The sequence below is a fragment of the Heterostelium album genome (genome assembly GCF_000004825.1).
Source record: "Heterostelium album PN500 unplaced genomic scaffold PPL_scaffold8, whole genome shotgun sequence".
NCBI lineage: Eukaryota > Evosea > Eumycetozoa > Acytosteliales > Acytosteliaceae > Heterostelium > Heterostelium album.
The window spans coordinates 1,868,154-1,880,922 of NW_008805070.1; the positions used below are offsets into that span (position 1 = coordinate 1,868,154).

General features: G+C 35.4%; 5 protein-coding genes across 5 annotated transcripts; 4 read left to right on the forward strand and 1 right to left on the reverse strand.

Moving 5' to 3' along the window:
* Window positions 1-423: 423 nt before the first annotated feature.
* Window positions 424-2,606, forward strand: uroc1 (urocanate hydratase; the record flags this gene model as incomplete). Its single annotated transcript, XM_020579196.1, has 3 exons — window positions 424-561; window positions 643-923; window positions 1,007-2,606. 3 exons carry the CDS (start codon window positions 424-426, stop codon window positions 2,604-2,606), a joined length of 2,019 nt encoding a protein of 672 aa, XP_020431035.1.
* Window positions 2,607-3,264: 658 nt separating this feature from the next.
* rvb1 (RuvB-like helicase) lies at window positions 3,265-4,734 on the reverse strand (the record flags this gene model as incomplete). Its single annotated transcript, XM_020579197.1, has 1 exon — window positions 3,265-4,734. The coding sequence occupies one exon, from the start codon at window positions 4,732-4,734 to the stop codon at window positions 3,265-3,267; it is 1,470 nt and encodes a 489-aa protein (XP_020431036.1).
* Window positions 4,735-5,701: 967 nt separating this feature from the next.
* ost1 (dolichyl-diphosphooligosaccharide-protein glycotransferase) lies at window positions 5,702-7,814 on the forward strand (the record flags this gene model as incomplete). The annotated part of the gene is made up of 4 exons (XM_020579198.1): window positions 5,702-6,006; window positions 6,311-6,359; window positions 6,382-7,709; window positions 7,742-7,814. 4 exons carry the CDS (start codon window positions 5,702-5,704, stop codon window positions 7,812-7,814), a joined length of 1,755 nt encoding a protein of 584 aa, XP_020431037.1.
* A 467-nt stretch (window positions 7,815-8,281) lies between these two features.
* PPL_08382 (uncharacterized protein) lies at window positions 8,282-9,378 on the forward strand (the record flags this gene model as incomplete). Its single annotated transcript, XM_020579199.1, has 3 exons — window positions 8,282-8,551; window positions 8,623-8,783; window positions 8,874-9,378. 3 exons carry the CDS (start codon window positions 8,282-8,284, stop codon window positions 9,376-9,378), a joined length of 936 nt encoding a protein of 311 aa, XP_020431038.1.
* A 2,158-nt stretch (window positions 9,379-11,536) lies between these two features.
* Window positions 11,537-12,589, forward strand: PPL_08383 (RAD51 family DNA repair protein; the record flags this gene model as incomplete). Its single annotated transcript, XM_020579200.1, has 1 exon — window positions 11,537-12,589. The coding sequence occupies one exon, from the start codon at window positions 11,537-11,539 to the stop codon at window positions 12,587-12,589; it is 1,053 nt and encodes a 350-aa protein (XP_020431039.1).
* Between the last annotated feature and the right edge of the window lie 180 nt (window positions 12,590-12,769).

The window sequence follows — 12,769 nt, forward strand, 5'->3', positions numbered from 1 at the left end:
ATTTAATTTAAAAACAAATAAAAACAAAAATATTTGTTTTTTTAATCTATTTATAACTAAAAAAGGATTGTCCAAGGTGCAAAGTCTGTTTTTTTCTTTTTGGCAAAACAAAAAAATCAATTTATTTAAAAAAAGGATCCCGAGAATAATTTTTCGGGCTGGTTTTTAGAAAAACAACGAATTAGAATGTAATTTTTAGTTTTCCCACAGATTAATGAGTTTTCACCCTTTACTATTTTTTTGATTTTTTGTTTTTTCAATTTTAAATTTGTTTTTTTTTGCATAATTGTTATGCAGTTATGATGTTTTTTTGATATCATAAATCGAAACACTAAAAAACTTTGTTTTTTTTTTTTTAATTTGTTGTTATTTTAGTTTATATTATTTAGTTATTTTATATATTTGAAAATAAAAAGATAAATAATGGGTGGAAGTAATAATGTTTTAGATTCATTGACAAAGGGTTTGGTTTTGAATCCATTACCTGAACATCCAGCTTACGATACCTCTGTGCCACATGCACCAGGTCGTCCAATTAATCTATCTGAAAATGAAAAGAGAGTATGTATATTGTTGTTGTTGTTGTTGTAAACTTAACTTTCTTGTATATTTATTGATTGATTCGATCTTGGTTATTTTTAGTTGGCAATAAAGAATTCACTTAGATATTTCCCAGCTAGTTTACATCAACATTTAGCACCAGAGTTCTTGGAGGAACTCAATAGATATGGACATATCTATATGTATAGATTCAGACCGGTCAACTATGAAATGAAAGCCTACCCAATCGATCAATATCCTGCTAAATGCAAGCATGCCGCTGCAATCATGTTGATGATTATGAATAATCTCGATAAGGAAGTAGCTCAATTCCCACATGAATTGATTACCTATGGTGGTAATGGTTCTGTTTTCCAAAATTGGTAAGTATTTTTATTAGTTGAACTCTATAAATAAGTTAGACAAGATAGATAGATAGGTTGTTAACTTTATACAACAATCAAAGGGCACAATATCATTTGGTTATGAAATATCTTTCAGAGATGACAGACAATCAGACTTTGTCAATGTATTCCGGACATCCAATGGGATTGTTCCCAAGTAAACCATCGAGTCCAAGAGTGATCGTTACCAATGGTATGGTGATTCCAAACTACTCGTCGAGAGCTGACTACGAGAGAATGTATGCTCTCGGTGTATCGCAATACGGACAGATGACAGCCGGTAGCTACTGCTATATCGGTCCACAAGGTATCGTGCATGGAACCACTATCACACTGCTGAATGCCGGTCGTAAGTATATGGCGAGTGACGATCTCCGTGGAAAGTTGTTTGTTACCTCTGGTTTGGGTGGTATGAGTGGTGCTCAAGCCAAGGCCGCTGTGATCTGCGGCGCCGTCGGTATCGTTGCCGAGGTGAATATCGACGCTGTCAATAAGCGTCATGCTCAGGGTTGGGTGTTGGAGGTGTACTCTGATCTCGACAAGCTGATCGAGCGTATCAAGTCTGCCAAACAAGAAAAGAAACCAATGTCCATTGCCTATCATGGAAATGTCGTTGATCTCTGGGAGAAGCTGGTGGCGTCGGACGTCGATGTTGAACTCGGTTCCGATCAGACATCGCTACACAACCCATACAACGGTGGTTACTATCCAGCGGAGATCACATTTGAGGAGGCAAACACAATGATGGTTAAGGATCCAGTGAAATTCAAATCACTCGTTGAATCGAGTTTGGTGCGTCATGCCGATGCCATCAATAAGCTATCGAAGCGTGGAATGAAGTTCTGGGACTACGGTAATTCTTTCCTCTTGGAGGCATCACGTGCCAAAGCCGATATTTTCAAGCCAAACTCCAAGGAGTTCCGTTACCCATCCTACGTACAAGATATCATGGGTGACATCTTCTCACTTGGATTCGGTCCATTCCGTTGGGTTTGCACCAGTGGTAATCCAGCCGATCTCCAAAAGACAGACGACATCGCACGAGAAATCATCGAAAAGTTGAGAGCTGAAGATATTCCAACCAATGTTCACCAACAGTTCAATGATAATCATTTGTGGATCACTCAAGCCGGTGAACATAAGCTGGTTGTTGGATCACAAGCACGTATTCTCTATTCCGATGCACTCGGTCGTGTTGAGTTGGCTGTTGCTTTCAACAAGGCGGTTGCTAGTGGACAACTCACTGCACCAGTAGTTATCAGTCGTGATCACCACGACGTCAGTGGTACTGACAGTCCATGGAGAGAAACCTCCAATGTTGTAGACGGCTCAGAGTTTTGTGCCGATATGGCTGTACAAAACTTTGTTGGTGACGCTCATCGTGGTGCCACATGGATTTCACTGCACAACGGTGGTGGAACCGGTTGGGGTGAAGCAATCAACGGTGGTTTCGGTATGGTTTTGGACGGATCACAAGACTCTGAGGAGCGAGCACGTATGATGTTGGCATGGGACGTCAACAATGGTATTGCCAGAAGATCGTGGTCATACAACGACAACGCAGAGACAACCATCCAACGTGCCATGAAGATCGAACCACTATTAAAAGTAACATTACCAAATCACACTTCTGATGAGACCTTGAAATCCATTGGACTTTAAAATAATAATACAAAACTAGTTAATTCTTTTTAAATATATAAAATTAAATTATTTATTATAAAAATTTAATATATTAAAATTTATTTATTTATTATGTTGTTAAAAAGAAATTGATCCAGCTCCACACCATCTTCTATCTTTTTGGTCTTCAACAAAGAATCGGTCCCATTGGTCAAATATAATTGAATATTTAACATTTCCAAAATTAACTCCACCAAATGAATAGATGAAGGGTTGACCTTGGTGAAACATCAAATTGATATATGAATTCTTGTTGATTAATGGCTGGAGATCGGAGATTTGGTTGGTCTCAACTTTGTATTTAATGAATTGGTCTTTGGAAATAATGTAAAAATTTCCATTGTTATCATGGCATGGGCTGAAGCTTCAAATGGATTTTGATAATCTTCAAAAATTTTGTCCGCCAATTTGAACTGAACTACCTTTTTTTGTGCAAAAGGAATTAATAAACTACCATCTGAAGAACTCTAGTTTTAATTCTTTGAGTATTCAATAAAGATTTAATCGATCATTTTGCAGATAGATAAAATAAAAGATAGATAATAAATGATTTTGTAATTAATTTATCTCTATTTATTTTTTTTTTATTTTAAATAATGTTATATGATTTGTTGTTTTTTTTTTAAAAAAAAATAAATTAATAGAGATACTTTGACTTATTCTCTTCAAGTAATTTTGCAGAGGTTTTGGCATCGCTAAACAAACTGTTGACTTCTTCAATGTCGTCTTTGGTAATGGAGGGACGTCCGTTCGTTCTTGAAAGTATGGCGGATGGTGTGAGTAGTTGGATGGCGTAACGCAGTGACGATTTGTCACCGATCTCTGCGAGATACTGCAGTGCGTCATCTTCGATCTTGTGTGCCTCTACGGTTGCTCTAATTGTGAGAATCTGTACGATTTCATTGAACGAGTAGGGCAGTGTACGGATAATCATCAGACGATCTAGCAAATCCACTGGGATACCGTGTGGCGAAACAATGTCGGTTCCTTTGATCTCGCAATTTCCACGATTCGTAGCGAAAATAACGATCGGTGCCAACGTTGATTCCAATGCTTTATTCAAGTAGGAGAAACACTCGATGTCCAACATGTGTACTTCGTCGATGAACAACACGCCCGGCACCAACTCTGCGACACCCTGCTCGATGTAGCGATTGACGATCTTGTTGATTTCTAAACGCAGCTTCTCTGTGATCTCTGTTTTCTTGGGTTTCATCATCTGACCCATCATCGACATGATGTCCTGTCCACCCTGTGGCTTGGCGTTGGCCAAGTCCAAGTCGTGTAGAGTGACGTCCTGAATGATATCCTTCTTCTTGAAGACTTCTCCTTTCGGGAGTGGAACGTACTCCTCGGCTTCGAGGTCGTGCTCCGTAGCGTAGAAATCGGAACGACCGACACGCTTCACCGAACCGCTGTTTGCTTCGATGTAGATGACGTCGCCCGGTGTGATTCTCTCCTTCTGAATCGCCTCGTAGATAGTGGGATCGAGTTTCAGCTGTTTCGTTCCCTTGGTTGTCTTTAGACCGACGACGACACTCGCTATGGTCTTGCCGTAGCCACCGAGTGGATTGTCTGTTTCCTCCGGAGTAATCTCTGTGACTTCACCCTCGTATACCTCCTTTGTCTCTTTTACACGTAGACCAATCGAACGACGGAAATTCTCCATGAGAATCTCTGTCTTTTTCACCTCGGTCGAGTAGACTTCGGAACCGACCATCGGACAGAACGGCACCTTGCTACCGAGGTCCTGAGCGATGGCGAGTGCCAACGCTGTCTTACCGGTGCCGGGTGGTCCGGCCATGAGCAACGCTTTGCCAGCCATCTTCTTGGAACGGATCAACTCGGCGACGATACCGGATGCTTCACGTGCCTTGGTCTGACCGACCAGACCGTCACCGATCACATTGGCAGTGCCGTCCGAGTTCAAACCCAAACCTTTGATATGACTGTGAGTAGCTACTCTCTGTGATTTAACAGTTGATTTGATCTCATCTATTTTTGTACCTGATGTTTCATTGTTATTCGAAACAGCAGCTGCTGTAGTATTGGTAGTTGTTGTTGTCGATGTTGACTGTTGATCAGTCATCTCTGTATCGCTATTCATCTTTTATGACTATATATAACTATCTATCTACTATACTACAATATTATAAATATATTTAATTAATCTATTATATATATATATATAAATATATAAAATTCAAACAAAAGACAATGAGATCTCAAAAACAAAATCAAATTAATGAAAAAGTTTAAATTTTGAAAATTTATAACAGATAAAAAAAAATTTTTAATTTAACGAATATTTCGTTTTTCGATTATTTAAATTCATTAAGATATACGAATAGATTTTGAATCTATAAGATTAATTAACTTAAACATTCGTAAAAGATGAGGAAAGTGATATGACTTTAATTAAGAATTCATCTTTTTTTAATACTTGTTCATTAAAAATATGGTATATGAAAACAAAATAATTATAAAATTAATTATATGATATTTGAAATTACAAAAAGAGAAGAATAATATATTTAAGTCTATACATATATATCAATTCATATATTATATTATTTTTTTAATTTATTTTTATGTTTTTATTTTAGTTTATTTTTTGATTTTTCTCAAAAACTCATATTTATTTTATTTAATTATCTATCTATTTATCTTATGTCTTTTCTATTTATAAAACGAAAGTAAAACAGATAAATTTAATCCTTTGATCTTCATTTTTTTTTTTTATTGACTCCCACTAAAAAAGTCAAAATTGAAAAAGTTTTTTTTTTTTGTTATTTTTTTTTTTTTTTTTTTGATGTGCAATAGTGGTTTAAATGATTGATTGAACTCCACTTGCAAAAAAAAAAAAAGGAGCTTGGTGACTGGTCCCTCAATTTTTTTTGTTTTGTTAAATTGTATTTATTTTTATTGTTGTTGTTATATTATAATATATTAATTATCTATCTTTTTTTATTTTTATTTTAAATTAATTAAATTTAAAAAGAGTTAGATAAGATAGATAGGATAGTAGGATAGTAGTATAGGATTGTAGGATAATAGATAGATAACAATAAGAGATGAACAGAAATATCATTTCATTGGTTGTTCTGACAGTTACTTTGGTGGCTGTCTGTAGTGCAGCGGCTACCACTCATGCCAATTGGCTCAATGAGGAGGTCACCCGTAGCATCGACCTCACCTCACAGCTTGCCAAGCAGACCGTCGACATCAAAGCCAAAAATACAGCATCAACTGCTGCCTCCTCATATACATTTGCTCTCCATTCATCAACTGAGCATGCAAGTCTTCAAGCATTCATAGATGGTGACAGCCAACAACTTGAAATCATCAAATCTTCCGCCAAAACACACAACCAACAAACGTAAGTTTAGTTTATCAATCACAATCATTCAATCATTCAACATTCTGTCATCCAAGATTCATTGGATTTATCTTTATCTTTTTCTAGAAAAAAACAAACAAAACAAATAGATATGTTTAGATATTTATATCTATATTTCAGATATATTTACCAAATTCATATGAAAACATTTCATTTTGACTCACTTTCCACATATTCACACTCAATTGATATATATAAATAAAAATATACACACACACTTCACAAAAATATACATATTTAGAAAATAACTAATTTTTTTTAATAACCAACATTTTTTTTTTAGATATAATTTATATGATGTTCAATTAAGAAAAACAGTTGGAGCTGGATCAGTTTTTGTCATTGAAACTCAAGATTGTTGGTATGGGACAACAACACCCATATCCAACACATGTCGGTCAGATTTCGAATCAATTGGTGACTTTCAAGGAGAACACCTATTTCAGTTCACCATACGATACAGTCAGCCAAAAGACAACATTGAAGTTGGCCAGCTCCAAGATTGAGAATCACTCGACTCTCACACCATCGATCGTCAAGGGCAGCAGCATCGTCTACGGTCCATACAAGGACATCGCTCCACTCAGCTACCACCAGTTGTCCGTGCACTTTGAGAACAACTCACCGTTCGTCATGTTGAACTCGCTCACCAAGGAGTACGAGGTATCGCACTGGGGTAACGTCGCCGTCGAAACCAACTACGCCGTCGAGCATCGTGGTGCCGCTCTCAAGGGATCGTTCTCACGTTTCGACTACCAACGTCAGCAACACGCATCACCCGCTCACGTCGCCGAGATTGTCGAGCGTGTTCCACTTGGTGCCGCCGATTTCTACTACCGTGACTACATCGGAAACATCTCGACCTCGCAGTACTTCCACCATGCCGACCGTCTCGACTTTAAGATCACTCCACGTTTCCCATTGTTTGGTGGTTGGAAGAACGAGTTCTACACCGGTTACAATTTGCCATCGTCGAGCGTCTTGTTTGTCGACGACAAGTCCGGTCGTTACGTTTTGAACGCCACCTTTGGTGTTGGTATCGCCGATATCTACGCTGTTCACCACCAGCTCATCGTTGTGCTCCCCGAGGGTGCATCGGACATCCAAGTCTCCGCACCATTCCAATTCACACGTGAAGATTCCTTGCGTAAGACATTCCTCGACACTGTCGGACGTCCAGTAATCGTTTTGCGTCGTGACTGGACATCGATCGAACAAACTCAGACCCTTCAAATCTCCTACTCGATGGCTGCATTCTCGATTCTCCACGAGCCACTCTTGGCAATCGGCGCCGTCTTCACCCTCTGCGTTATGTTCATGGTTGGTTCGCGTCTCGACTTCTCGTTGATCCGTAAGGGACCAAAGATCGCACGTGCTCCAGAGGTTGACAAACTCGCCCAACAATTCTTCGCTCTCTTTGAGTCGCGTCTCCAGTACCACATCGAGATCGAGCAGGCCCTCCAGGATCTCTCGCGTTCCGGATCGAGCACCGCCTACCAAACCTCGAAGCAGGCCATCGAATCGAGATACAAGGATGCCGCCGCTATCAACAAGCTCATCCAATCGATCTCCACCATCGATCCAGTGTTCTCTGCTCGTCTCAAGGACTTGAGTGATCAAGACACCCAAATCACCCAAATCCAAAGTCAAATCGCCGATCTCGAGAAACAAAAGTCATCAAAGTCAATCACCCCCCAAAATACGAAGATATCAGATCGAAATACATGACCACCTACAGAAAGTCATACGATGATGCTACCTACAGTTTAGATCAAATCTTTAATTAAAAAAAAAAAAAAAGTTTTCAAAAAAAAAAAAAGAAATATAAAAACTTTTTAAAAAAATTTAATAGAGAAAGTTAAAAACAATAAAAATAAATAAATAAATACTATATTAATATATATGCAATAAATTAAAATCACTAATTTCTTTTTAAAATGGCACTTTATAACTTGGACTTCACTACCACCCTCTTTTTTAATTATTTTTCTTAAATTAATATTTTTATTTGAGTTGTTTTTCATTTTACCCTCATTAACTTGCTTCTCAAGTTCGAACCCATTTGCCAGGAAATTTTTTCAATTTTTTAGCTCCAAGGGTAATTACGCTGGCTGTCACAATTTGATGTTGTGAAGTGTAAAAATTCAAAGTAATTTTCAAAAAATCTTTGTTTGATAATTAATTCCGATGATTTATTCCAATGTAAAATTTATAAAAAAAAAAACAAACATTATTTTTCTTAATTTATTAAAGAATGGTTTATTCTATTTCATTAGTCATATTATTTTTATTGTCGATGAGAATTGGTTCGATAGTTGCTCAACCAACAATACTTTCATGTACAGATATCAACTTTACATCGATTAGTTTAATCAACGGAACAATACTTCAAAATTATAATATCGACATACAAGATTATATATTTGATTTGTTAAAATGTTCTGGAAATGATTATTATATCATGAAGACTCAAAGTGCTGCACCACATCCTGGTCATTACAATATTTCAATTCTCAATTCTGAAGTAAGTACTGATTATATTACTCTCTCTTATTAATCTAAAAGATGAATTCTAATAAATCATCATGATTATAGACAGGTACTCTAACAACCAAAGCAAGTTTCTATTTACCTGAGAATCCATTGATTGTTCGCCAATACAATAGTATTGACCTTCAAAATGGATTGGCATTTGCAACATATTGTCCTTTAAATGTTTCATATCTATTAATTTTTGATTTGAATACTGAAACTATGTAAGTTTTAAATTCAATTTAATATTCTACTTATTATTATTAATCAACATCTATATATTTAATACAAAATTATATTCCAACATAAATCAGTGAAACAATAATATCAGAAAACATTTGTGAATTGTATGCTTATGGAGGATATGATCCAGTGAATCAATTATATTATCTATATGGTTATCGAGCTCAAAAACTTCAAGCTTTATCATTTGGAGTATATTCAATGATCACCAAAAGTTTCACATATTATAAGATTCCATATGTGTTGCACTTTTTATCATATGTTCAATCAATATATGTTTATCAATCAACTGTTTATGTTGGTGTTGTTCAAAATACATATTATCAACTGATCAAAGTTGATTTTAATACAAAGAAAGCACACAATGTTTTTAAAGAGAATTTTGTTGATGACGAAGGATTTGTTGGATTTGTATTAGATGATAATGGATATTTTGTGATTGTTGCACCTTATGCAAACAATTATACGATATACACAATCGATCTTCAAACAGAACAATTCACCAACCACACAATTCCAAACCTTGTAACAAAATTCCCAGAGAATTTCTTGGAAAATATGTTTTGTGCTCAATAATCAACAATATTGATATAAAATAAAAAATTATTATAATTTGGTATAAATATTACTATTTAAATTATTATATATGTGTTATTTCATTTTATAGGTTTGGGTTTTTTTTTGGACAGTTTTTTTTGTATTCTCTTATTATACATATATACAAATCAGTTAAAAATACCAATAGTGACAAACAAGATTACAATATCTCTAAAGATTCTAAGTCAACTTGGAGTCTCTAACAAATTAATTGAATTCCCAAAAATAAATAGGCTGGACCTCTACTTCTTAAGTTGTATTTGGTGTTGCGGAAACAAAATAATTAGAAACCAGATGATTTAATTACCCTTTATCGATTTTTTTAAAAACAAAAAATTCAAAGATCTTTATCGATAAGATTATAATTCTTGAGCGTAATAAGGAAAGAACAAATTAAATATATTATTGATGGAATCATATTGATTGATGATTTATGGTTATTTATTTATCATGATGGTTCTTCTGAGGCATTGTTTGTTTCTGTGTTGGGGCTGTTGGTATTGTAGTTTCTGAAGTATCAACCAACTGTAATGCTACCGTTGTGTTTGGTGCTCTGAACCGAGTTGGTACAACCTACTGTTATGCATCTCGGTCTTTGTCTTTTTCGACTTTGGTTTGAATTCCGGTGGAAGGACTATCGTATTTGTATTATTTGGTACAATTTAAAACTAGTTGATGTGTTACAGACACACTTCATTTGTTGCATTATTTGTTGTTGTTATTGTTGGTACCGGATTCATCAACCACGGTGGTCAGACCCGGACCTTCACTAAGAAGATCATCAATACTACACTTATATATGTGAACAATTCGTATCGATTCGGCAAGATGAGAATACAAAAAATTAATTCTCAAACGTGATGTCACCACAGTCTACCTGTTCATGCTTTAACCATATATAATTATAATTATAGAGTATAACACTGCAGTTATAACTATTACTTACATTCGGTGGTAAGAATTAATAAGTTAAAATATCTAGACTGTCACCGAAGAATCTTATTCAACCATGACCCAATATTTGTAATATAGGAGTCATTCGATAACAATTGATTGAATCTATTTTCTACATCGAAAAGAATTGTTAACTTCAGTTGACTCCAAAATATCTTTTTTGATAGAAAAAAAAAAATCAATCACAATGTAATTTATTAAAAATGACTTATTCTATTTCATTTATTATTTTATTTTTATTGTTGGTGAGAATAGATTCGACAGTTGCTCAACCGACTATACTTTCATGTACAGATATCATTTCAATATTTCAATTCTCAAATCTGAAGTAAGTAGTTATTACCCACCTATCTTAAAAAAGAATTCCTATCAAACTATTATTCAAAATAATGAATTCAAATCTATCTTCATGATTATAGACCGGTACACTCACAACCAAAGCAAGTTTCTATTTACCTGAGAATCCATTAATTAATTGCCAATACAATAGTATTGATCTTCAAAATGGATTGGCATTTGCAACATATTGTCCTTTAAATGTTTCATATCTATTAATTTTTGATTTGAATACTGAAACTATGTAAGTTTAAAATAGTAAACAAGCAAACTAACAATCAAAAATCAAATCATTTTTACTTATTAATACAAAACTATATTCCAACATAAATCAGTGAAACAATAATATCAGAAAACATTTGTGAATTGTATGCTTACGGAGGATATGATCCAGTGAATCAATTAAATTATCTATAAGGTTATCGAGCTCAAAAACTTAATGATTTACCATTTGGAGTATATTCAATGATCACCAAAAGTTTCACATATTATAAGATTCTATATGAATTGCTCTAAATGTCAAATGTTCAATCAATATTTTTTTATTAATCAACTGTTTATGTTGATGTAGTTCAAAATACTTATCAAAGTTGATTTTAATACAATATTTTCAAAAACATTTCTTTTTAGCAAGCAAATTCATCAACAAAACCATCTTCCAATTGGCAGCGAAATTCTTTTTTTTTCTTGGAAAAATTTTAAGATTTTTTCCACTAAATTTTAAATTTTTGAGAGGGGTGCTGAATAAAACATACCAATTTTTTGTATGCTTCATTATTAAGTTAACATACAAACTAATATATATTTATAAATTAATTAGAAAGATCAATTGAAGATTTAAAGAAAAATGCAAAGACAAAGAGTTAGAGAAGAACAAGAAGAAACAGAAGAACATATTGAAGTTCAAGACGAGGAAGCTGAAGAGGAAGATGAAGAACAAGGTGCCATTCCGTTATCAAAGTTAGAGGGTAACGGTATTACAGCGGCCGATCTCAAGAAGTTGGCAGAAGCAGGTTTACATACAGTACAATCGATTGCCTATTCCACAAAGAAGACGCTCTGTGCCATCAAGAATATATCGGAACCGAAAGCAGAGAAACTCTTGGCAGAAGCAGCCAAGCTCGTACCGATGGGTTTCGTCAGTGCAACCGATTTCAATACACAGCGTAAACAGATCGTTCAAATTAGAACCGGTTCGAAAGAGTTGGATAGCTTGTTGGAGGGTGGTTTCGAGACCGGTTCGATTACAGAGATCTTTGGAGAGTTCCGTACGGGAAAGACACAGATTTGTCATACATTGTGTGTTACATGCCAGTTGACGTTGGCACAGGGTGGAGGTGAAGGACGTGCACTCTACATCGATACCGAGGGAACGTTCCGTCCAGAGAGATTGCTCGCTATCGCCGAGCGTTACAACTTGAACGGTGAGCACGTCCTAGACAACGTCGCTTATGCACGTGCCTACAACTCTGATCATCAGATGCAGCTACTTGTTCAGGCATCGGCAATGATGTCGGAATCGCGTTACATCTTGTTGATCGTAGACAGTGCAACATCATTGTACCGTACAGACTACAGCGGTAGAGGTGAGTTGTCCGATCGTCAGCGTCATCTGGCGCGATTCCTTCGTGCCCTACAGAGATTGGCCGACGAGTTTGGTGTAGCCGTTGTCATCACCAATCAAGTGGTGGCACAGGTCGACGGTGGTGCAATGTTCAATCCCAACCCAAACAAACCGATCGGTGGTCACATCATGGCTCACGCATCAACCACACGTCTCTCACTCAGAAAAGGTAAAGGAGAGAACAGAATTTGTAAGATCTACGATTCACCTTGTTTACCAGAAGATGAAAAACAATTTGCAATCTACTCTGATGGTATTGGTGATATCAAAGAATAAACAAAGAATAATATTTATATTTTAAAACAAAACAATCAAATCAAATCAAAATCAAACCAAATAAACATATCTTTTTTGTACATATAAATAAATTTAATATTACTATTTTAAATATTTACAATCTATTGGTAACTTTGTTTTTAAAAGTTTATTTTAATTTATGATTGTGGTTATGCAAAG